Source organism: Rhipicephalus sanguineus, chromosome 1 (genome assembly GCF_013339695.2).
Source record: "Rhipicephalus sanguineus isolate Rsan-2018 chromosome 1, BIME_Rsan_1.4, whole genome shotgun sequence".
Classification (NCBI taxonomy): domain Eukaryota; kingdom Metazoa; phylum Arthropoda; class Arachnida; order Ixodida; family Ixodidae; genus Rhipicephalus; species Rhipicephalus sanguineus.
In genome coordinates this window covers 10709692-10736920 of record NC_051176.1, presented here as the reverse complement: position 1 = coordinate 10736920, position 27229 = coordinate 10709692, and the positions used below count along the sequence as shown (strand labels likewise).

The window sequence follows — 27229 nt, the reverse complement described above, 5'->3', positions numbered from 1 at the left end:
CTGAAAAACATGTTGTATCATGTCATTCAGAGAGACTCCAAGAATTGGGACAAATTGATCCCAATGGTTTTATGGGCTTATCGGAAGTGCCCCATGAGGTAACCGGAGTAGCTCCGTTTCGTCTATTGTATATAAGGAATTCCACGCGACCGCTTCTAATACTGCAGAGGACGTGGACAGGAGAAATGCCGGTGCCCGCAACATTGAGAGAAAACCCCGCTAAGTATTTACAGCAACTTAAGGAGCAGCTCGAGACTGCCGCTAATATTGCTGAGGCTAATGAGTGCAACTCATCTGGAGAGTTACGCCAGTGCGTATAATCGCAGCACCAGGCTCGAAGCTTTTAACGTTGGCGACCAAGTTGTGGTTTTCGACAATGATCGGAATTGTAAGATGTCACCTAAATGGCTCTGCCCATTCACAGTGGTTGGACGTGAGCGCGAACATTATTACTGCGTTGAACCATCTGAGGGAAAGGTGAAAAGTGTCCACGCCAACAACATCCGACCTTTACTATGCAAGGTTCAGTCATATTGGGGTCGTCTTCGATGAGGAACATGATTTTGGGGAGGTAGAATATGCTCCACAACCAACCACTATAAAGCGGGAAGAGCTAGTGCTAACGAGAGAGAAGGTTGCTCACCTTGATGCTGACGCGCAGGCGGAAGTACAGGCGGTGTTCCAAAGACATTGCACACTCTTGGACGGCACCCCGGGTATAGCGAAGGTAGACGAACATAAGATAGAAATAGAACCGGGCCACCAGCCAAAAAAGGTGTTTCCTTATCGGGTGCCGGAACTATTAAAGAAGGAAGTCAGCCGGCAAGTTGACGAACTTTTGACTTTAAGTTGATCTACCCCACGGAGAGTGAGTTCGCACACCCGGTAGTATGCGTCGGGAAAAAAGATGGGACTATCCGCATGTGTGTGGACTACAGGGCGTTAAATGCCGTCACCAAAGCGGATGCGTTCCCTATGATGAATCCTGAGGAATTTATTTTCCGAGTAGGTAGAGCGCAGTTCATTACGGTAGTGGACCTTAGGCGCGGGTACTGGCAGGTACCGATGGAAGAGAAGAGTCAAAAATTCACCGCGTTTGTAACGCATGAGGGTCAGCACGCATGGAAAGTGATGCCTTTCGGGCTAAAAAATTCCGCGGCAACCTTTCAAAGAATGGTGAATAAGCTCTTGTCGCAACATCAAATGTATGCCACGGCATACCTTGATGATATTGCTATTTTTTCTAGCACTTGGGAGGAGCACTTAAAGCATCTCGACATTATTCTTAAGGTCTTAGATAAGGCGGGACTGAAAGCCAGTCCGGAGAAGTGTCAGATTGCGCAATCCCGCAAATATTACCTGGGGCATATTGTCGGTTCAGGGACACATGCACCAGACCCTGAAAAAATAGCAGCGATTAAGAACCTGGTACCACCGCGCACCAAAAAGGAACTACGCAGCCTGTTAGGACTTTGCGGCTACTATCGCGAGTACGTCCGAGGATACGCAGAGGTGACGAGCCCGCTCACGCTGTTAACAAAGAAAGCGGTACCTAATAAGATACCCTGGCCGGAGGAAAATCCAGGCGGCATTTGAGATTCTCAAACATTCTTTGTGCGAGGCCGTGGCGCTTAACACTCCAGAGCCATCACAGCCCTACTGGCTTTTCACAGACGCATGGGCTACGGCGGCGGGAGCATGTTTGGCGCAAATGTCAGCCGAGGGGCAAGAGAAGCCTATCGCCTTTGCAAGCCACCGCTTCTCACCGACCCAGATGCGCTGGTCGACTATTGAGAGGGAAGCGTTCGCAATAATATGGGCATTAAAGAAGTTTGACTACTGGCTTTTCGGTGCCATAGTAAACGTCGTTTCCGACCACAATCCGCTGTCGTACCTTGCAACTTCGACTCCGCACGGGGCGAAATTGACAAGATGGGCGCTGGCTTTACAGCGATATCATGTGTCAGTACAACATCAGAAGGGCGTATGTAACGGTAATGCGGATGCATTATCAAGGCTCCAGAATAGTTTATGGAAGCCATCAGAATAAAAGTGCCATGCCAACTGGGGGGGACGTGAATGTTCCTGCCCACTTGCTGCTGTATATTGTGGACTGTGTGATTGTCAAGTCAAGAAACAGACACTAGTGATCTTACTGCTTGAAGCAGCAATGCTTGATTGTTTAGCATGTCCTTGTTTACATTTCTTGTATTCTCCTATCTTGTTGTCTTGCAATTGTGTTTAATGTTTGTGTAGACTGTTGTATGGTTAGAAAGTCCAGCGACCTAATCGCGGCAGTGCTTTATCGTATCACTGAGCGTAAAACAGCCCAGCGTACTCTTTAGGGGGGACGTGTTAGGTCTCGCCGCTCATAAGTCGATCCTGCAGACGAGACGGCGCGGCACTGTACGTCGTACAAAGCTTCTTTCTCGGCTCCCTCTCTGCGTGGTCTTTGACTGTGCAATTATGAACGGAAGGCAAACTGCAGGGAGCAGCTCGATACCCCGATGGCCAGCATGGGCTGCGGTCAAGCGACCGTTCTCAGTGGTCGGCGGCCCGAATGTGTGGGAAAATGAGGAGGACATCCCCTGCTCTATGCCGTCGCTCGAGGCGACAGTATGCGTGACCCCAACAACGACCGACATGTGCTTTCGCAACAATGCAAGGTCGAATGCGTGGGAGGCAGGGTCACGCAAACGCCTTTTCTTTCCCGTAACCGTTTGACGACTGGCGCCGCGAGTTCAACTCGATGAGTATGGGAAAATGGCGTGAATGCACCAGGGCTAAGATACAGGTGTTTCGACCGTGAGAATCCCTGAGAGCGTGGGATAAGGAGAGGGAAAGCCATGATGGGAAAGAGTGCCAAAACGCCTGTCTGCACTGTAAAGACACTGCTGTCGAGATTAGGGACAGCCCAGTAGGGAGTGGCTTAATCTGATGATAAACGGATTGGATAAGGGAATGTCGAGGCGGACCACCAGTGGCCACCTCCCCTTTTCTTTGTTACCGCAAGGTACTTAAGACTGGGCGGAATTCGTTTCCCTTCAGTCCAGGCCGTAATCACTTAACTGATCGATCAGTAAGACTCCGTACGATGCAACTTTCGTCTGGGCCGTAACCACTCGATGGTCGAACAGTGAGACTCGGTTCTTCGTATGTAGTAACAGTGTTCTAGGCTCTAACTTAAGAAAAGTTAAGTAGAAGAGTAAGATACTGTTGATGTCTATGTTATCATCAGTGTGCTTCGGCAAGATGTACATATGACTGTATGTATTTCGCTGCAATATACCTTCAAGTTTTCATTACCTCGAACCTGCCTCCTGCTTCATCGACGTCGATCATGTCCTTGACGGGACTTCAATCCACATTAAGGAGAAAACGAACAAAAAAAACATAACTCCTACTATTGTTAAAATGCCACGTGCTTCCACTGACAATCATTCAGCGAAACGTACACCCTCCCTTCTCCCCCCCCCCGCTTTCTGTTCTTGTTTTCTTTTTTTTCCGCCTTCTTGTTGGTTCGGGAGGACAAGGAAAAAGGCACCTAATTTCTGTCTGCCTATAGGCGCCACGGCGCAGTGCCCTATAGGGTGGGGGTAAGGGGGGATAAAAGAGAAGTAGAAAGAAATAGGGAAGGAAGTGATCGGAAGTCAACAGGCGCGACGAAGAGAGGAGAGGAAAGGTTGGGGAGCCGGTCACAGGAGTTCACGGACGAGACCACGATTCAGCCAGGGGCACGATGCACGTCGGTGACGAGGCCACGAAGGCCCCGCCGATGAGAGGCGCACAGCATAGCGGTCGAGGGAGCCGTCACGGAGCGCCGACGGCGAGAGGCACGAGCGCATCCTGAACGGGCGAGCAGGGCATCGCGGGCGACACGTCCGCTTCGCGTGAAATCCTCCGAGCAACTCTCCGCCTTCGTTGTGACTCACACAGTTCGTCACGGCGGCCTCACCACCACTCTGGAGAGGGCACGAACCGTATACACACGATAGCTAAGGAAATCAGGTCCAGCCTTGAAGAAGACAAGTCCACTTGTCGAAACGTCGGCTCGAGCACCCCCCCCCCGTTTACGAATTTTTTCAACTGTATAGCATAGCAGTATATAACAAGGGAGCAGCAAAGGGAAGTGAGGGTGCGGAGGAGTGATGTGAGGGTGAGCCGGAAAGAAAGGAGTAAGGGAGAGGATACAGCATACCAAAGCCATGTATGGCGTCACGCAGGTAGGATCATTATTGCATAGCCGTGTATAGGCTTCCCAAGCAACGCTTAGCGGCGCTGCTGCTCTTGACAGGCAGCGCCATCTCTGGCAGAAAAAGAGAAACTGGGGCGTGATCAGCGAGCGCTTTCCCTTCTCGCCACCGCGTTGCCGCTCGCTTCCGTGCACGTGCAGAGCTCTCGCGGTGCACTTGCGGCGTGCAGTGCGGCTTCAAAAGGATCTTCAAGCTTGACTGGCACTTCCGCAAAGCGAACTTGATAAAATGAGGAAAGCTCGTCAATCACGTTAACGGTGAAGAGCAGACGATCGACGACAACCACGCCCGAATCAAAGCGAAATGCATTTCCCAAGTCGCGATTACACCGTGTAGGACGTATAGCTCGAGGTAAGTCTCATTCTGTCACATTAAAGATGAATAATGGTCCACATGCACTCCGAAATGAAGCCGTACACGCTATCGATGTTCTGCGGCGTGGACTACGAATCATATGATTGTTGTTTTGATATGGCATGCTTACAGTAGCAGCCGTGTACTTTCGTGAACAAACGTTTGCGGCGTGCGAAAAAAAGATTATACGGCTATGGCACTGCTTCCTGAGAAGGTTAGAGTTAAGCACTCCGTGCCGCTGGAGAATCACCCGCTGATTAAGACGTGAGGCAGCTAGCTGAGCTTCAACCACTGTGAAGCAAGATGAACTGCTCGCCTCGTTTTTTCCGCTCTCGCGTCATGCTTGCAGTCTCTTTTTATGATACCGACTTGACAGGCGTATAAAACCTGTTGCGTGAACGCGGCTAGAGAATCGCACAAAGTCAGAAGGTGGTTAATTCAAGGTTGCAATTGCAAAGCATGTATGAAGTGCCAGTTATATTTAGCGGCTTAAATATATATCACCCCAATAAAGTGACAAAAACAAAGCAAACCTGCAGAACGATGTCAAAGCTTGCTGAAAATGCACAGACGTCCGTTCCGGCGTGATAAAGCAGCCTTCCCGACGCGTGAAATGCAGGCGCCGAACTTCTGACAATGTGCGGAGTTCAGTTGAATTCAACCAACCGCGCAACGCTAACGGTATAACGCGAATATGAACGTTCAACAACGACGGGTAGGTCTCACGAGCACGGGGAGTCAAAACACAAAGTTGCTTCACCTACAACCGTAACTGGACTTTAACAATGCGAGAAGACAGCGAGTAATCATTACTGTAGTCACTGCGTGCATGCGCCCCGTTACTTACCGATTCAGGTAGTCGGAACGAACGAAAGCGATGAACTCAGACAGCCAAAATAGAAGGCGAGACAGCGCTGTCAGCTATCCACGCTTGCCGCCTTTATTTCTCGTGCGACACGCCCGGGAACCGATACAGTTTAACACGTGAATCGTGTGCCTTGTCTGCACTGTTGTGGCTGGCCACTAAACCGCAATACTTCGGACCACGCTTGCGCTTCCGCGGGGTCACTTCTGCCATCGTGGAAATGCGCAGCTTCGCACAGCAAGCCTCTCGGTTCAACGTGCCGAGCTGACGGCCCCACAGTTACCCGCGCCGAGAGAAGAACGCGAGCGCACGTGCGCTACCGCTACTGCCGCCACTGCCGCTACCGTGAAAGGGGCTGAGTCGGCCGCGCGACGGTTCAGTGTTTTCCGACAGAGCCGCAGCGCGGCTGGCGCGGCGCTGTCGTCGCGCCGCAAACTTGAGCTTGGGTTCCCTATAACAAGGGGTCAGAAAGCGCAGTGAGCGAGAGGAGAAATATGAGGGTGAGAGGGATGGAAAGCAGGAAGGCAGAGGGTAAGGCACAGCATAGCCTTGTATAGCGTCACGCAGACAAAACCATGCATGGCATAGCCGTGTATACCAAAGGGGCGGGAAAGAGAAGTGAGGAAGAGGAGCATAGAGAGAAGGAAGGGAGAGGACAGAGCGTAGCATAGTCAAGTATAGCATTAGGCAGGCAAAACCATGTATAGCATAGCCGTATATAGCAATGGGGCGGGAAAGGGCAGTGAGGGTGAGGAGTATAGAACAGAGGAAGGGAGAGGGTAAAGAATAGCAGTCATGCATGGCGTTAGGCATGCAGAAACAACTATGGCGTAGCCGTGTATACCAAGGAGAAGGAAAGCGAAAAGGGGGTGAGGAGGATGGAAGGAAGGAACAGGGTAAATCATAGCTTATCCATGTATGGCGTCACGCAGGCAAAACCATGTATAGCATAACCGCGTATAGCAAGGGGGTGGGAATGGATGTGAGGGTGAGGAGGAAGATAAGGAGAAGGGGAGAGGGTTAAGCATAGCATAGCTATGTATGGCGTTAGGTAGGCAGAACAATGTATAGCACAACCATATATAGCAAGCCGGCGGGAAAAGGATGTAAAGTTGAGGAGGAGGAAAGGAGGGAGGGTGTATGTTGTCATCATATGCTGTAGTCGCTTGGCGTCAGGCAGGCAGAACTATGTATAAAATAGCCAATTATAGCAAGCTAAAGTGGTTCCTTGGGCGAGATGGTACGACATATTGCAGGGAAACAGCAAGAAAGACTAGGCAGAGAAGGACACATCCAGCAGCGCTGATTTACAACAAAAGCTTATTCGTCAAACCACGCATTATATACCTGAGCAATTGAAAACGAAGAAACAAAACATGACAAGTCAAACACAAAAAACTAAGAGAAACATCACCAAAAAATTTACAGTGGCTTAGGCCGGCTATGTCAGGATATACGTAGCGTTAGCGAAGGTTCAGCTGATTATTCTTTCCAGATTGTCTAGGTTTATTAGCCTTCTTCTGTTCATTCTTCGTACGCTGAACCGCTAATTGCCAGGCAACTACTTAGGGATCCGATGAGATAAGCTTCTCGGCTCTTCTGCGCCATCGAGCACCATTTGCGCTCTCCTTCTCCATGGCGTTACCTACCTGCAAACACCAGTCAGAGGCGCTATCAAGCGGCCCCAGCGCATTGTCAGACGGCGACTGCACAGCGAAGGCGAATAGCTGCGCGCGCGAGGCGCCACTGTGTCTATGGCTACGACGTCACTCCTCTAGAATGCGGCGCAGACCAGCAGCGGCGAGACGCGCGCGGAGGTGGCGGAGTCTGCGCGCGCGCCGGCGGCAGCGTGTCTGCCGCGCCTACGACGCCACTCCTCCCGAACGCGCAGACCAGCAGCGGCGAGCCGCGCGCGGAGGTGTCGGAGAGCGTGTGAGATGCCGGCTCCGGTGACCCAGCTGTGTGACATCCACTACGCAGCCACTACGCAATTTTTCGTCATTCTGCGCAGAACCGTGGTACCTGCTAAACACCTGTAAGGTATTATGTGCACTTTGTTGATGCTGTGGCTAATCACGATGAGGAATTATGGCAGAGCCCATTGTAATGGGTTGTAAGCATTCAACAACTCACTCATTGCGCAATTCGCATTGTGTGACGCCTCGTTACAGAATTCGCGTTGTGCGACACTTGGTTGTTATTTTACTTTTCTCCCACACTAGATTACATATGTTAGTGGTTTCTTCCCGACATGAAGCCTGTGTAGGGTCTTTTTGCAAAGCATTTTGAAGCACCGGCATGGCTCTGAGGTAGGATACTGGGCTCCCACGCAGACGGTCCAGGTTCGAACCTCGTTCCATCCTGGAATTTTTTTAGATGCGAAGTATCTTAAGGCGGAGCTAAATCCGGTGGTGGTGGTGGTGGTGGTGGTGTGCGGCGTGACTACCCTTACTGCGCATGCGCATACCCTCTCCACTCACAACCTCTCCACTCACCCTCTCCCCTCCCCCTCTCCACTTTCCCTCTCCACTCCCCCTCTCCCATTCCCATTTCCACTCTTCCTCTGAAACACGGGCTAGACATGCCGAAATTCTCGCCTGCGCAACGCCGCGATGATCTCGAGCGCATGCGCGTCCCCTCCCCTTCTCTCTCCTCTCCTACGCTGCCCCCCTCTCGCCCGCCTGTCGACCGCGTTCGCCGCTCGCCCTGTGAGAATTAACGGCTAGGCTAGGTGGAAGATACGACGCGCGTAGCGTCCCTCTTCGCGTTCCACGACGCGAGGTCGGTAGCATGCCCAACGAACGCCAACGGAACGGGATCGTGCAAGTGCTCCGGCTTCGCATCGCCTCATGGTCCCCTTTAGCGGGAGATGATGTAATTTTTCTTATTTCGTTTTTTTTCTTATTTCGAGCGATAGTGGTTACGGACACCGGCGGCGGCGGCGGACAACTACGGCGCCAAAAACGGCCCTTGTTGTGATCTCATAACAGATTTCGCTGTAAAACAACCTCCTTTTCTGGAAAGGCAACTGAAGGTCTGCTCACGCATGCGTCACCCAGCCTAGGTATTTCCAAGGCCTCCAGTATTTCACGTGTAAGCTGGTCCCGAAGACGCTTCACAACCGCACATAGATGAAACTCAGGAACGCACCCACAATCTCGGCAATGAATGCCCAGGTGGTCAGACACCACCGAGGAAACGGTGTAAGCGTGTTCCTTGAGACGCTCATTAAGACACCGGCCAGTTTGGCCTATGTATCGTTTACCACAGGCCAGTGGTAGGGAATACACCACGCCTTGAACGCATGGAACAAACTTGTTCCGACGCTTAGTCATGCAGGGGCGGGTTTCTCAAGCTCCAGGGTTGATGGTCCTGCACAGGCTAGCCAGCTTCTCTAAGGCACCGGCGTGTCCCATAACCTCTTCAGGTTATGGGACACGCCGAGGATGTAAGGAATGACTACACACTTCCTCTTTTATGGTCTACTTTCACGAGTTTGAGCGAGCATCCCTGGGCTCATTTTTTGTTCCTTGAGCAGCATACTCTGCACTCGAGAAGGTAGACGACATTAGAGCTGTCTATGTTAAGGTTTGAGTGAATAAAGTATTTGAAATGGGAATGGTGTGCTTTCAGCAGCGTTGGTTGCCTGTGTGTGCTTGCACACCTTGCAGCGAGCGTTGTTGCATGGCTGAGATCCAGTTATAGGTGTCTTATCAGTTTTCGAATGCACAAGGTATTCCTCAATGTTTTTCGGGCGTCTGTAAACGTAACTCGGAACAGTAGTGCAAAAAACACACAGACGACGACAGAGAAAGACGGGACACAGCACTAAACTAACAACTCAGTGCGTATTCCAGGTGAGCGCATATATACGCACATGGCACCGCGCGAAAAGAAAAAGAAGGGGCCGAGGGGGTGAAGGAACACGCAAGGCAATGAACCAAGCATATCACACAAGCGGCTGACGCGACAAAAATAGCATTTGCTTGTCTGATAGACGGATTGAAGGGCAACTTACCGCGTCTCTATGTTTTAATCTCTGCCGCTTCAATAATTTCCCGCGTCAGTTGGTCCGAATTTCTAGCTAGTGAATGCGCACGGTTGAATAGTGGCTTGCAACCGCAACGCGCACAACGAACAGCGAGGCGGCCTGACAAGGCGAGATTTCCCACATTGTACCTATGTTCCCGCAGACGATCCTTCATGCATCTGGCTGTCTGGCCCACATATTCTTTGCCGCACGTGAGCGGAATAGAATATTGTATTCCGCTCACGTGCGGCAAAGGATATGTGGGCCAGACAGCCACATTCTCGCCCCCTTCTTTTTCCTTTTCGCGCGGTGTCATGTGCATATATATACGCTCACCTGGAATAAACACTGTGTTGTTAGTTTAGCGCTGTGTCCCGTCTTGCTCTGTCGTCGTCTGTGTGATCTTTTGCGCTACTGTTCCCAGTATGTACTACCAAATAGACCACCAGTCTGTCCTTTTAAAGTCTATAAACGACTCGCGGGGAGGAAGGGAACGTTCTTGATAATATTTTACTCTATTGTAAGATGTTATAGTGTCTCTTTAGAATTTTGTTTTCATTAGGAGGGTTGCTTCCAAATGTTAGCACGAAGTTTTTCCGTCCCTCTTGTTTAAATTCTTTTGCTTGTAATGTAGCTGCTGGCGATCTAGGTTTGCCCCTTTACGTATGGCGTCGTTGATTATGAAAGGAGGATAGTGTTGCTTTGCAAGTACGTTGCGCAAGTTCTCTGCTTTGGTCTCGAAGTGTTCGGAGCTGGAGCAAATTCTATTGAATCAATGGGCCTACGAGTGCGGGATGCTCGTCTTGCAGTGACTAAGGTGACAATTATCGAAGTGAAGGTATTGCTGCCTGTCTGTAGGCTTTTTGTAAGCGTTAGTAGTTAATGATCCGTCTTTTATTTTTACGTGGACATCGAGGAAAGTAATTTCAGTTGGTGAATATGTATAAGTGAATACTATGTCTGGATGAACTTTGTTGAAAGATTCTATAAAAAATTAGGTCCTCCTCTGTATCCGTCCAAATCATGAAATATCATGCAAGAAACGTTTGTAATGAAGTGGCTTAATTTCTTAGGTTGAGAGAAACTTGGTTTCAAGATCATTCATAAAAATGTTAGCGTAGTTAGGTGCCATTCGAGTCTCAATAGCAGTGTCGTTTATTTGTAAAAAGAATTGGTTATGAAACTCGAACTATTGAGTTGAAGTACCAGCTTCTCAAGGGTTTCAATGACTATTGGACTTAGCGAGTCATCACATTTTTGCGCACTATAGGACTATACTAATGTTTTGATCCCGTCACTATGAGGAATACTAGGTGTACAGGGAAGTTACATCAAGAGTTGCAAGGAAGACACCCTCAGAGAGTTTTGCATCGTCGATGGTCGTTTACACCGTTGATGATTTTTACATCGTTTTCGGATATCGCCAGGAGCACGCTGTCGGGCATGCAACATACTCAGGCGCATTCCGATGGGAAGAGAGGAGAAAAGAGAGGGGGAGCTTTCGTAGAACCCTCCCTACAATGAAACCACTCCGACATTCGAACGACTGAAAGATTTGATTCCCCTGCAAAAATCTGAAGGGTATTCTCCATTTTCTTCCGCAAAATTATCTTGAGCCTCAGGCCGGAGATCGGGCCTGCTTGCTGTACATTGAATGTACCTATCCTCTGCTTTTCCGGACTTGTCCTAAGCTTTTTGAGTTTACCCCTTTTTTAAGCGCTTATCATTTTTTGTGAAGCTTCATCCCCTCTCTAGGCTTCACGAGCAGTTATGGAGGGTGGGAGCCGAAGACGTAAGGCGTGACAATGGACCAAATGACTGTACTCACTTATTGTGTCCAAGCTGCAGGAACAAATGAGGAGGGCGGAGCCGGAGAAGTGGAGCTCGACAATGGACGTCGGGAATGTCCTTCATGCGTCCACCTGGGCGATCTATGTATCTCTGCACATTTTTCTCTTGTTGGCTTTTTTCAAGAAAACACGTGTTGTTCGTATGTCCAAGTATGTGCACGTTGTGTGTTCGCGACTTTTCTTTTTCTTTTCCTGAAAATTTTTTTCACTTTTTTAAACTGTTCTTTACGTTTTCTTTAAACTTTTTCTTACTTTTTCTCTCTCTCTCGGCTCGGAGGACGAAGAAGGTCTTGAAGGAGATCGGTCTCCGTTCGAAACGTCGACAAATGAACAGTTTGTGAGACGCGTTTACCTTTTTTCTAATTAATTTACGGCAACCGTACACAGACTATTTATATATATATATATATATATATATATATATATATATATATATATATATATATATATATATACGTATGTATGTATGTATGTCAAAGCCGTTTGCCAGTTGGCCAGCATTGAAACAGCAACAGCAGCTTGCTGTCCCTTTCCTTTGGTCTCAACTGCTTGGCCCGGCCCAAGCATCCCCAAAGAAGGCCTATTATCATCCAACAGTACTTCTTCGTTATTTCCAGCACGCCCCGCTGAATTTCGTCTTCTCGAGAGCACCTCGTTGCGGCTCCCGGCGTTTTCACTATACTTCTCTATTTAGGTTTTCTTCTGTCCGTTTTCTTTACGTATATAGTAACGAAAGGCCTGACCGCGGCTTTGATACTAACGGACATCTTCAAGTATATCTTCGTATGTAGACCTGCATGATCACGTTCGCTAAATTCAAACTCGTAACTATAGTGCTGTTGTTCGTCGTTTAGTTCATTGTTTATAACCACGTCTGTGAGACTTGGCCTGCTACGATAAGACATAAATCTCGAGAAGCATAGTCTATTGCCGGAAGAGGCTAGCCGGACTGATGGACGAGCTCAGCCTGGTTGTACTCAATGAACCGGCGTCGCACACCAGGATCAGTCATGGCACGTGCCGCGACACGTCCCCAGACCTCTCCATCTGGTCAGACGCGGGCGCGATCGCCTGGTTGAACTCCTTCGATGACTTAGGAAGTGACCACAGGGTACTGTGTGTGACTGTGGGAGAGGACGAAAACGAGGTGGACGTCTGCCGAAAGGACAGAGTAGTGGACTGGGACAAGTACCGAGAGAACAGTGAATGAGAGAAGTGGGATGGCCCGATCGAGGGTATCCCAGAGTGGTCCGGGGGGCTATTCGCGGACGTAGAGAGAGCTACAGAAGAAATCGAATTGACAGACTGGCGACAACGATCTTCAAGAGAAGGCGGAGACAGTTCCCACGGAGGTGTCGAGGATGACGTTCCCCAACCGACCAGAGGGAACAGAAGGCTGGCACGTGTCATAGCAGCCAAGTAATCCATGCAACGGAGAGCAAGTGAGCACAAACTCAACAGAAAGATACGCAAGAAGATCGCCGAGGTTAACCGAGAGATTGAGACAGTGCGCTGGACTGTGCGAACAGGAATGGCGGGAGCTGTGCGATACGATGGACGGGAACATGAGTGCAGGACGCACTTGGAAGGTTCTCGGCACCTGCTGGACCCCACCAGCACCAGAACGGCGACCCGTGTGCAGATGGCCAAGCTGCGACACAAGTACAAGGGCCACCTGGAGGCCTTCGCGGTGGAGATTGTGCAGACGCGCCTCGCTCGCGCGGCAGGCCAGCGTCACCTCGAATACCGTGGGGCTCCCAGCGAGGAGCTAGGCGCGGACTTTTCCATACAGGAAATGAGAGCGGTCTTCGGGCTACTGAAGACCAAGTCGGCGCCCGGTCTTGACAAGATCAGCAACGAAATTCTGAGGAATATGAACGATGACGCCATCGAGAAGCTATGTCAGTACATCAATACGTGCTGGAAGGAAGGCCGCATTCCGCACGAACGGAAGACCGCGGATTATAATACCAACGCCAGGTAAACCGCCAGAGGTTCGAAACATGAGGCCAATCTCCATGGCGTCCTGCGTCGCGAAAGTCATGGAGCACGCCTGCCTCAACAAGATGACGATGGTCCTCGAGAAGCGGGACTCCTTCGGCACCCTCATCATCGGTTTTGGAGGGGGCTTTCCACGCAGGATGCCATGCTGGAGATCAAGGAACAGGTCGTTAACTCACCAAGCACACACGTACGCGCTCTGCTCGAATTAGACCTCAACAGTGCCTTCGACACCGTGAAACACACGGCTATATTGGATAAGATCAGCCGCTTGATCTCGGTAAGAGGTTCCACCGGTACGTCAGCAGCTTCCTGAGCGGGCGCAAGGCGACGGTCAAAGTCGATGGGGCCCTGCCGCGAACGGTTCGCAGGGGGGTTGTGGGTACGCCGCAGGGCTCTGTGCTCTCCCCCATGCTTTTCAACCCCGTCATAATCAGGCTACTTGAGCGTCTCGACGCGATAGAGGGCATCAGCCACAGGATCTACGCAGATGACGTGACCGTGTGGACCACGAAGAATACGAGCGTCCGTGAAATACAAGAGAGTCTACAGCGGGCCGTGCTGGAGGTGGAGCGGCACCTCGAAGACACGGGAGTCGTCTGATCTCCCGGAATATCGGAAATCCTGCTTCATAGACCACGCAATAAAGGACCTCACCCACAGGCTGTAGTGCCCGCCGTTTGGGCATCCACGTCACGACGAAGGAGGGGACCCGAATTCCGATGGTCTGCAAAATACGAGTGCTCGGCCTGTGGCTGGAAGAGAACGGTGCCAACCGCAAGATGGTTGCGCGACTGCAGAAGAAAGTGGCCGCCGCCACGCACCATCTGCTACTGGTAGCGAAAAAGAGGAAAGGGCTGAGGGGACACAACGTGACAAAGCTGATACACGCGCACGCGCGGAGCAACATAGCGTACCACACCACGTACGCCGACTCGAACAGGAGCGAAACCGACAAGGTGAACGGGCGATTCGCAAGGCGTTCAATTAATACAGCCCTGGGTGTGCCCCAGTACACGTAAACCCATAGGCTCCTCGAGCTGGCAGTGCACAACACGCTCGACAAGATCGGCTAGGCGCAGAGAATCGCACAGCTCGAGAGGCTGTCGGGAACCAGAACGGGAAGACGCATTCTCTACCAGCTCGGCATTCAATATCACAAGGCGCGGGGACTGAAGGAAGCATTGCTACCGGAAGTCAGGGACGCCATATTGACAGAAAATGTCCCAAGGAACATGCACCCCGTGCACGACTTGCAACGATGTAAACGCGGAGTGGTAGCGATCCTGAAGCAACACGGTAGACGTGAGGGCGTCCTCTTTGTTGACGCGGCCAGGTATCCACGGCAAGCCGGCGACGGCGACAGGGGACGAGCACAACCACCGCCGCTCCAACAGAACGCGCGAGACGAACTGGAGCCACCACCACCACCACCACCGCTACCGCTGCTGCGACAACAAAGGCAGCAGCGCCAGAGGCAACATCAACGACAAGGCCGACCGACAGTGGCGGTAACTGCCTTCTCCATGGTGGTCGTGGATACGAAGGATAAGGTCCTTGTCACGGCATCGGTGAGGCTGCTGTCGGCTGAAGCTGCGGAAGAGATGGCATAGCCCTCGCGGTACTCCATGGAGGTGCGGAGGACACCTTGATTATCAGCAATCAGCGATTCACAACTACACCCAAGTCCAAGGAAGTGGCTCGCATGCTCAACGCCAGGGCCGGGGACTTCGGGTCAGGCACGATTACGGACAAGGCCCTCAAGTGGTTCCCCGCGCACATGGGGGGCATTGCAACTTTCAATACGAGCAGTGGCGAAAGCAACAACGGCAATGCCAACGGCCGAAGACTCACCGGCACCCCACCCAACCACAACGAGCACGGCCACCTCGTCGCGAGGACGCGACGCTCACCCGCCGGGACGCGGTCACCCAGGCAGCAGCCGCCGCCGTTGTTGTGAGAGACCCCGGCGGAGGAACGAGGGTGGAGGCCACCGGCTGCGGCGTCGCCGCTATTGACACAACCACCGCCTCCGTTGTTGCGGCAACCGAAGTCGTGGCAGAAGCGGCAAGGAACCAGAGGTACGCCGACTGCTATGCGAAAGAGTTCCCGACCACGTGCCACGAGATGCTTGGGCGCTGTAGGAAAGACCGGAAGAAATATCGGGAACCCCACGCGCGTCTGCACAGGTCCCAGGCGGTGGACCTGAGGGGGCTGCAGTCGGAAACTTTCACCAACCCCTACCACCTGCACCGCCTGTGGCCCGCGTTGCACCCGTCGCCTGGCTGCCGTTGGTGCGAGCACGGACGGGTCAGTATGGCGCATGAACTTTGTAAATCCTCAAGAAACAAAGATAGACCATGAGGAAGGACGACGACAACTGAAGGACCCTCTGAAGCGGGGCGCCTTGCTGAGCTGTGGCAAGGCGCCCTCATCAGCGAGGCCCCCGAAAACCAGAAGCGGGACGTCCAGCGGGCCAGGGCCGTCGCCGAGGACCTCGGAAGATGCTCCTCGAACGGTGGATCCCTGGCAGCCTAGCCCCGGGCACAGTAATAACCATTGGGCAAATAAAGTTTATTCAACTGAACTCAACTCATAGTCCAGTGCCACAAATAAGCAAAAAAGCGGCACACCAGACCCGGTCGGATAAAGTAGCGCGGTAGAATAAAGAAACACAAGCGACCAAGAAGCGCCAGTATAGCGTTGATTACAGCGCCTGGATGTATTTCGTTAAGAATATATCAGCGAAACTGGTGTCTTGTTCCAACCTTTAGACCCATGTTCTTATGTAAGCCATAACAAGCGCTGTTGTCCCATTTGTTAAATCGCTCCTTTGTGTTTATCTTGTTCTACATTTTTTTTTCTTTTTCAGCTCGCATCACTGAAGATGGCACGCTCGTAATGGACAGGGGTAAGTGAGAGACTTCAGAGGGACAATTCAAAGGCCACTAATCTCTGTAGGTAAACTGTTGCACACAGAAAACCCAGACAGAAGAAGAGGAAACACGGATAGACAGACGAAGCGGGAATTATGAGCAATTTATTGGCGGGAAACGCGACCTTATTTATACATACTTAGGAACACAGATTGCGAATTACAAAGCGAGAAATTAACGTTCACGCGTCGTACCAGTAAGATATGCAATTTCTCTAGCTGATAGCGATAGAGGCTATGCTGATGCACGTGTCCTTGAGACAAGAGAGCCTTCAGCTTCAATAATTAGGCGTGTCATTTCATTTCTGTAGTTTCCTATGACAGTACACTGTTGAAACTCATGTTTGCAGCCACCTTCACTTCATTCAAGGGCAGGCCACTCCCCTGCCTTGTCTCTCACGTTGTACGTATGCTCACCAAGGTGGTCATTAATGCAACGACCATTTGCATTATTGACATGTTTGCATTATTTTGCTACGGGAGTTCTGTTTCTATTTTTATGCAAGCGACCCCGTTCACGTGTAACCAGTGCCTCGCGCACGCCGCGCCGGAGTGTCTAGGAACATTCCCGGTTATTGTAGATTGTTCTGATAAGCTTCATCGCGCGACGCAGTCAGTACAGCTACTTCTGAAACTAACGCGGCCACCAACTATAAGACTGCAACCATCGATGACACATGTTTAAATGCCGACGCGCCCACCTTCTGATCATATTACCGACGTCCGACGACTGTGACGTCTATCAGTGTACAGCAGTGTGCATTTTTGCGCTAGTTAGTAATCCATTGATGTTACTATAGCGCAAACTTCAGATATGAGGGACGAAAGAACACAAAACACACATGCGCTGTATTGCTTGTATTTTGACTTTTCATTCCCTGGGCACAAGTTCGCCCAATAAAGAGCTTCGTCTTTAACATCCCGACTGATTCCTTCTTAATAATAAAAATGTAGCGAAGCCCTGGAACTGAGTAATGGGTGACGCCCTCCTTTGTGGCTCCTCTTGAAAGAACGCCGCTCGCGCTGAGAGCCGAGTTTAGGCCTAAACCAGTGTTTTATATGCAGCTAATTTTGCGTGCTGAGGAGCACTGCGAAGGTTACGTTTCAGAAATCATAATGTTTTGTTTGAAGATGATGTAATGCTAGTCAGATGAGAGCACCAGTTGAGATCATGTGTGATTGTAATGCTTAATATTTGAATGAGTCGACACTGTGAATGAGGATGTTGTCAATTGCCAAAGGAAGGGTATAACGATTACGGATGCGGGAAATTAACATGGATTTGCATTTATGAGGATTTAGCCATGAACCACTTGCCACACCATTTAACGTTATTTAGGTCATTCTGCAATTAGATGTGGTCGTTATTCCTAACGATAGATCGACGTAGGACGCAATCATCGGCAAAAATTTGAATATTAGATGATACATGCAATGGTAGATCGTTTATGAATATTAAAAATAAGAGGGGAGCTAAAACGGAACCCTGGGGGACGCCTAATGTTACTGGTAGAATTTTAGAAGCAGTATTGTTAATAATGACAGATTGTGATCGGTCACGAAAGAACTCCTTTATTCATCTTAGGACATTAGGGTGCAAGTTTAAGTGAAAAAGTTTTAATAATATGCTTTTTTGAGCTACTTTATCGAACACCTTCGCAAAGTCGAGAAAAATCACGTCGGTTACAAGCTTACGAGCAAGCTTTGAGTGGAGATTATGCAGAAATTAGGCTAGTTGTGCACATGATATATTCTTACGGAAACCATGCTGTGACGGATGGAAAAAGTCATTGCTGTCGAGAAAATTCATAGCGTGTGAAAATATGACGTATTCCATGATTTTGCAAGATATACTAGTGATAGATATGGGACGACAGTTTAATGGTAATTCACGGTTACCTGATTTGTAGACTGGAACGATGATGCTCTTTTTCCACTCGTCCGGAAGGGTGCCTGATGATAATGATTGTGAGAACAGCAGGGTTAGATATATAGCAGATATGTACTTGCTGCTATTTAATAGCTTGGAGGTGATTTCATCAACCCCAGTTGATGAGGATAACTTATGATTGTGAATGAGTGTAGATATTCTGAGTGGTGCAAAATAATATCAGGTAATGGAGTCATGACGTGAACAAGATATGCAGGTAGAGGCATGAGTGGTTCGATTGTGAAAACAGATGCGAAATCAGAATCAAACAAATTGGCACCCTCTATGCCGTATAAAGTGTCAGTCTTTAGAAATTGTGATACCAGGTGATGATTTAGCGTTAATTACCTCCCAGAATTTTTTGGGATTACTATGAGCATGTGGGTAAGGTCTGAATGAAAAAATGAATGTTTCTGTTGTCGAATAGCGGCCAAGTAGGTGCGCTCAGCTTCGTAATATTTATACCACTAGATATGGCTTGGCCGAAGTTTAGCGGAGCGGAACAGACGTTTCTTCTTGATCTCAATTTTTTTAGTGTGTTTGTGAACCATGGCCGGTTTCGATTAGGCCGGTGTACGATGGTTGGTATATACTGCGCATCAAGGTTAGACAGCTTGTTTCGGAAGAGCCGCCAGTCTTCATTTATCGAGCCATTCTCGTAGCCCGATTCAAATGATTGGTAGAATTCTTCCAATTTACTCTTAATTGCGGTACGATTTCCTTTGTCGTACAGGCGGATTGTTTTCCAGTCCGTATGATGTTTCGCGGGCGAAAAAGAGAAACCTACGTGAATTACATTGTGGTCGCTTGTTTCGCGTAAATAGCTGATGGAGGACATGCTGTCTGGGTGAGTGGTTAGTATCATGCCAAGTATGTTTGCGCTATGATGAGTCACACGCGTAGGCTCCTTTACCATCTATGAGAGGTTAAAATTAAAGCAAACGTCTAGGAAATCTTTAACTCCTGCATTAGTGCTACCTCAGCTCATAGGTCGGCACTGTAAAAGAATACTCACTCATACTCACTCACCCCATTTTTCGAGCCTTCTCACTCACTGACGCTCATACTCACGCCTACTCTCACTCATAGACACTCACTCATGTTCATACCCAAGCCTACACACACTCATAGACACTCAACAGTGTGCAAAATTGGGATAGTTGGTTTAACTTCATTGTTTAAACAGCGCAAAGACGAAGACACGAGAAGGAGAACTACACAGGACAGGCGCTGACTAACAACTGTTGGGTTTATTCAGCAGAAAGGAATAAATACACGTAACCCGTCATAGACACTCACTCACGTTCATACTCACGCCTATTCACACTCATAGGCACTCATTCACGTTCATGCTCACTCCTACTCACACTCATAGGCACTCATTCACGTTCATACTCACGCCACTCACACTCATAGGCACTCACTCACGCTCATACTCACGCTTACTCACACTTATAGACACTCACTCACTTTCATACTCAGACTACACACTCATAGGCACTCACTCACTTTCCTACTCACGCCTACTCGCACTCACAGGCACTCATTCACGTTCATACTCAGGCCTACTCATACTCATACGCACCACTCACGTTCATACTCGCGCCTACTGACACTTATAGACAATCGCTCACGTTCATACTCACGCCTACTCACACTCATAAACACTCATTCACGTTCATACTCATGGCTACTCACACTCATAGGCACTCCCACACTTTCATATTAACACCTATAGGCACTCAAAGGCACTCATTCACGTTCATACTCACAGCTACTCACAGCTACTCACAGATACTCACAGCTACTCACTCACTCGCGTTCATACTCACAGATACTCACTCATTCGCATTCATACTCACGTGTACTCACAATCATAGGCACTCACTCACGTTCATACTCACTACACTCACACGCATACTTAGTCACGTTCATGCTCACGCCAATTTAAAGCAATTGGTAGTAATGTTCATCCTCGTACCTACTCACACTCATAGACACTCACTCACGTTTATCCTCACGCCCATTGGTACTCAATCGTGTTCATACTCACCCCTACTCACACTCATAAGTGCTCACTCACTTTCATACTCAGCCTACTCACACTCATAGGCACTCACTCACTTTCATACTCACGCCTACTCGCACTCATAGGCACTCATTCACGTTCATACTCAGGCATACTCATACTCATAGGCACCACTCACGTTCATACTCGCGCCTACTGACACTTATAGGCATTCGCTCACGTTCATACTCACTCATAGGCACACACTCACGTTCATACTCACGCCTACTCACACTCATAGGCACTCCCTCACGTTCATATTAACACCTATAGGCACTCATTCACGTTCATACTCACGCCTACTCACACTCATAGGCACTCCCTCACGTTCATATTAACACCTATAGGCACTCATTCACGTTCATACTCACGCCTACTCACACTCATAGGCACTCCCTCACGTTCATATTAACACCTATAGGCACTCATTCACGTTCATACTCACGCCTACTCACACTCATAGGCACTCCCTCACGTTCATATTAACACCTATAGGCACTCATTCACGTTCATACTCACGCCCACTCTGACCCATTGGTTGTCGCTCGCGTTCATACTCAGAGCTACTCACTCGCGTTTATACTCACGTGTACTGACAATCATAGGCACTCACTCACGTTCATACTCACTACACTCACACGCATACGTACTCAGCCACCTTCATGCTCACGCCAATTTAAAGCAATTGGCAGTCATGCTCATCCTCACGCCTACTCACACTCACAGGCACTCACTCACGTTTATCCTCACACCGCACGCCCATTGGTACTCAATCTTGTTCATGCTCACCCCCACTCACACTCATAAGTGCTCACTCACTTTCATACTCAGCCTACTCACACTCATAGGGCTGACGCGCTGGAGTTTTGAGTACTGTGGCGGAGCCTGGTGGCGTGCGCCGAAGTTGCTTGGGTAGTCAAAAATGGACGCCGACCGGCGAGTTACGCAGTTCTCAGTTGCTTTAAGCATTTTACTTAATTTTGCGCCTAGTTTTCAGGCTCAAAAAGTGCTTAAAACGTACGCAGGAACTTGTCCGCTATGCCTGCAGAGTCTGACATATTTGACGAGCGATCCCTGCTTCAACAAACCGTGCCGAAAGCAGGTGGTCTGGGCGACGGCTCTGAGCAGCGCGCGGTCCCGAAGCGCGGTCGCCGCCGTTATTGTTGCGTGGTTAATTGCCTCGAACATGGGGGTAAGGATCCTAATGTGCGGTTTTACTGGTTCCCCTGAAAGCCGTACGAAGTGGAGCGACGGAACCGCTGGATACGTGCCGTCCGACGCGTGAAGTGAGTGCGCGAGCAAAACGTGGTTTGCAACGTAACGTGCTGATTACTTTTCGTACGCGCGTGCACGGCCGTGGCTGCCGACGGCGATCACGAGGATATGCAGCCGGCATTTCGTGCGAAACGAGAAAAACGATGCCATGAGTCACCCTGCGTATGTGCCTACGATTTTTCCGGCAGCTTACAGCCGGCTGCTTCCAGCGGCCGGCTGTAAACATTGCGCGCCGTCGCTTCTCGACCGCCACCGCACGCTGACAGAATTTGACGAATTCCCTAGAAGCAAATGTTGAAAATTACGACCGTGCATGGGGAAAAAGTGTGTTTGCGACTGAATGCGGCAGAAAACGGCACACGACGCGAATGCGCTCATTCGGGCCGCCGACGGCTAGCCTTCGTCACTGCACGTTTCTTGATTCCGTTTCGTCGTGTAATGCAAATCATGTTGGCTTTCTTAACAGCAATCTTTTCGTTTATGCTCTGTCGTTAATCGCGCGAGCATGCCTCGTAAAACTTAACTCGAGTTCAACGTCGTATGAGATTCGCTGCACTTGCGAGTTGCAGCGCGCCGAAATGGTTCCTTCAATCTCCTGCACGTCGTAAACATACTTGACGTTGACGAGCTTCTTGCGTTTACGCAGATTGCTTGGCCTGAAGAACTCAGCCACGCCAGAAACTGGCCGAGATCCAAAGCGCAGCACAACCGACAGCGGCGGCTCCATTGCGCATCTGAGCTTAGTGCTGCATGCGGCCGCCTGTCTGACTACTCGAAACCAAAGAACTTGTCGTAGGGGGCGCTTTTTAGCACCGTTTTCGCAGCGCCGCCTGGGCAGCCAGTCAGGCCTATAGGCACTCACTCACTTTCATACTCACGCCTAGTCGCACTCATAGGCACTCATTCACGTTCATACTCAGGCATTATCATACTCATAGGCACCACTCACCTTCATACTCGCGCCTACTGACACTTATAGGCATTCGCTCACGTTCATGCTCACACTCATAGGCACTCATTCACGTTCGTACTCACGCCTACTCACACTCAGAAGACACTGAGATCGGGCTAGTTGGTACTGATCCATATTTTCTATAAGCGCGAAGGACACGTCACACAAACGAAGCACACGGGACAAGCGCTACTTTCAACTCAGCTTTTAATGGGCGGCACACCAAATATATAGGTGTCGCCACCAGAAGGGAAAGGGAGAAAACATAGACAACATAAAAATAACAATCGTACAAAAAGAGATACATGCTATCGCAGGGAAGGGTCCAAACGTGCTAACACGTGCCAAGAGTATACGCGCAAGCAAGGCCTTAGTTAAAAAACTTCACAGACATTGCACCAATATCATCGGCAAAAGAAGTGCCAAGCCGCGCACTACGTGCCTGTACCATGCATACTATCCAAAAAGTATGTCTCCTTGCTTGTCAAGGTAATCGACGGAGCACTAACAGCAATCAGATCGTCCCTCTTCATCTCAGCGGCCTCGACGATTAATCTGGAATCACTGTCCGAGTCCCGGTACAACACCACGGTGTTATCCAGAAATGGTTCGCACCCACATTCTCGACAGTGCACCGAGAGATGCCCATCCGCCCCTTTACGCACTTTATTGCGGTGTTCACTTCTCGTAGTACTCAGGAGCCCTTCAGCGAGCTTTGAAGATGATATGAACAGTGTTCTGGACGTGTTCAAACACACACTCCAGCCGCTCGTTATCACCCACGAGGTGCCCCTCCGGAATTAGCTGCGGTTTCTGGACCTCAGCCTGATGTTTCAGCATGACCATGTATGCTGGGCATACGAGCCACGCGGTAGTAAACCGTTGTTGCCTTTTGAATCAGACCACACGAAGTTGGTTAAGAGATCGGTGGTGCAAATGTGTCTTGTAAACGCTTTACACAAGTCTTGCAACCACCGCATGGAGAAAAGCTTCGCCAAACAGGTGCAGAGGCAGCCAGGTATCCAGAGCACCTGATCACTTCGGTTGCTGAAAAAGTGCACAAAGCATCTAGAAATCGACCGAAATCGGACACAGCGAGAGATGGAACCCATGATGAGCGGAGAAGAGTGGCAGTGATTCCCTACATGCATCATAAGGCACACAACCTAAAAAGGATCGGTGAACGAGTAGGGGTCAAAGTTGTAATGTCGGCACCTGAGAAGTTATCTCGGCTATGCCCTGCCACCTCGCCGGTGAAGAAGCCAAGAAAAGAGTGCGCAATCAACCATCGAAACAAGTTTGTGGACTGCTCGGAGGGTGTCGTATACAGAATCCCGCTTTCCTGGGGCCGAGTTTATGTAGGGCAAACTGAGCGGTGTATTAATGTACGTCTAAGTGAACACCGCAATAAAGTGCGTAAAGGGGCGGATGGGCATCTCTCGGTGCACTGTCGAGAATGTGGGTGCGAACCATTTCTGGACAACACCGTGGTGTTGTACCGGGACTCGGACAGTGATTCCAGACTAATCGTCGAGGCCGCTGAGATGAAGAGGGACGATCTGATTGCTGTTAGTGCTCCGTCGATTACCTTGACAAGCAAGGAGACATACTTTTTGGATAGTATGCATGGTACAGGCACGTAGTGCGCGGCTTGGCACTTCTTTTGCCGATGATATCGGTGCAATGTCTGTTAAGTTTTTTAACTAAGGCCTTGCTTGCGCGTATACTCTTGGCACGTGTTAGCACGTTTGGACCCTTCCCTGCGATAGCATGTATCTCTTTTTGTACGATTGTTATTTTTATGTTGTCTATGTTTTCTCCCTTTCCCTTCTGGTGGCGACACCTATATATTTGGTGTGCCGCCCATTAAAACCTTAGTTGAAAGTAGCGCTTGTCCCGTGTGCTTCGTTTGTGTAACGTGTCCTTCGCGCTTATAGAAAATACTCACACTCATAGGCACTCTCTCACGTTCATATTAACACCTATAGGTACTCATTCACGTTCATACTCACGCCCACTCTGACCCACTGGTAGTTGCTCGCGTTCTCACTTAGAGCTACTCACACTCACTCGTGTTTATACTCACGTGTACTCACAATCACAGGCACTCACTCACGTTCATATTCACTACACTCACATGCATACGTACTCAGCCACCTTCATGCTCACGCCAATTTAAAGCAATTGGTAGGCTTGTTTATTCTCGCACCTACTCACACTCACAGGCACTCACTCAAGTTTATCCTCACACCTCACGCCCATTGGTACTCAATCGTGTTCATACTCACGCCCACTCACACTCATAAGAGCTCACTCACGTTCAGTAACGCCTCTCACACTCATTGGTACTCACTCACGTTCATACTCATATATAATCACACTTATAGGCACTCGCTCGCGTTCATACTGAAACCTGCTCACAATGGCGTATCAACTCGCTCACATTGGGGGGGGGGGCGGGACGGGGGGCTGCGTCTCTCACTGTCTCCACCGTATATATATATATATATATATATATATATATATATATATATATAAATTGTAGAGAAGAATTGGAACGTTGTAATGGGCCGTCCTCTCCAGCGCCTTCTAGTGGGTCGCCCTCTTCGCCTCTTGTCGGAGAGCACGCCCCTCGTGCTCGTGCTCGTGAGACTCTGCGAGTCTGCGCTCTGTCGTTGTGCATCGATTTGTATGGGCCACTTCTCTCTACAATTCTTCTCTACAATATATATATATATATATATATGCCTCACACCTCTACCACTTGTGACGCATGTTCAGGACTCTCAAGAATTTTCTTTACTGTCCCACAGCCCAAACCTAGTTGGTGATGATGAGTATGTACATATGAGAAGATGAAGTGCATAAACCATGCTCACAATATATATATATATATATATATATATATATATATATATATATATCAATCAGTCAAATAAATGTTATTTGGCAGTCATTACAGGAGAAGAACAAAAAGCTGCTGTCTAGCAGCTTGACAAAGGCCCTTGCCTCAATTATTGACAGCCCAAAAACAATGTACCATGGATCTAAACATCTCTTGTGCTACATTTCAATTAAACATTTCTGGTTCTCATATCTAGCAGAGTTGTTAACAAAAGTACAGATATACAGCGAAATTAATACATGACAATTATGAAGTACACGGTTTGTTTGAGCAAACAGAAAAATGTTAAAAATGAAAAACAGTTCATCGCGGAAGCGGAAATAATGTACACTAATGAAACTGCACAGAATATTAACACAATGAGACATACAGAATTTGTACACGCTATAAGGGCTATTATGCATTCATATATGAACATCATAACTACGCTTATGGAAAAATAAAGCATGTGTATATTTGAACTTCAAAAAGAACTGAAAAGTTTTGAACAGAATATGCAACAGGCAAATCGTTTTATAGAGATAGCGTAACGTTCACTACTGCTTTGAAGACAAGTGCTGGAACACATATTGGTTTACTGCATTTCTTGAAGAGTTTTCTGTGCGAACAAGCTGCTCATTCCATATTTCGTGGGCGAGAAAGGTATGAGCCACTTGTCTCTCTCCCGTATGTTATAAGAGATAGCTTTGGGTATAGTCAGGCTGCATAACGACAAAAAACTTTGGTTGTTGCATCGGAAGTATTTTTGGTATTTTAGAGCGAGGTTAAGATTATAAAAATTCTCAAGCAGGACGATCTTAAAGGTGGGAAATAGTTCTCCAGTATGGGCGTCATACTGAGCATTTGCGATGTGGTGAACTGCTTTTTGGGAAGCGCACTGAACCTGTGTAAATTGACTTTGTAGTGTCACCTCATACTAAGTGACAATACGTTAAATCAGGGGGAAATGAGCCACGCGGCAGAGGAGGGCTCCAGAAATTTTGACCATCTGTTGTTCTTTAACGTGCACTAATATCTCACAGTACACAGGCCTCTAGCCTTTCGCTTCCATCGAAATGCGACCGCCGCTGTCGGGGTCGAACCACGATTTTTGGGTTAGCAGCCGAGTACCGCAACCACTACACCACCGCGGCGGACCCTTATTTTCTATAGTATTTGCAAAAACGTAGCTTGTGGTGCTGCTTGCACATGTCACCGTTCCCAGGAAAATAAATAGACAAAACAGTGCCCATTGTAAGAAGAAAAAAAAAGCCAAAAGGGCATGACGACAACCTACTCTCTCCGGTAATTCATTTGACCCACTTTAAGGTAGAATCTGAAAATGAGATTTAACGTTTCTGCAAGAGTGAATGACCACTTGTTCACCGCGTTTCGATCGGCTAGCGTGCCGAAGACACGTCGTATACATCGCGTTACTGGCGTCATATACATCGCGTATACATCATATACATCGCGTTACTGGCGTTCGGCGCCGTTCGCGTACGATCGGTGGTGGGGCGCCGGGGCTCGCCGTCGCGTCCGCCCCTCGGCGCGACAGTGGCGGCGGCGCCTCCTCTCCGCGGCGTCTCCTCTCCTCCACGGTGGTCTAGTGGTTATGGTGATCGACTGCTGACCCGCAGGTCGCGGGATCAAATCCCGGCCGCGGTGGCCGCATTTTTGATGGAGGCGAAAATGCTTGAGGCCCTTGTACTTAGATTTAGGCGCACGTTAAAGAACCCAAGGTCGTCGAAATTTCCGGAGTCCTGCACTACGGCATCTCTCGTAATCATTTCGTGGTTTTGGGACGTTGAAACCGAAGAATTATTATTAAT

At 49.2% G+C, this 27229-nt stretch overlaps 1 protein-coding gene across 1 annotated transcript in view; it reads left to right on the top strand.

The window, feature by feature from the left end:
• The window catches only part of LOC119389414 (papilin), a gene marked incomplete in the record, with an annotated part of 1122639 nt that overhangs the window by 714912 nt on the left and 380498 nt on the right, over positions 1-27229 (top strand). The window contains 1 exon segment of the mRNA XM_049412048.1: positions 16226-16264. Within this exon segment, the coding sequence (XP_049268005.1) occupies positions 16226-16264 (39 nt within the window).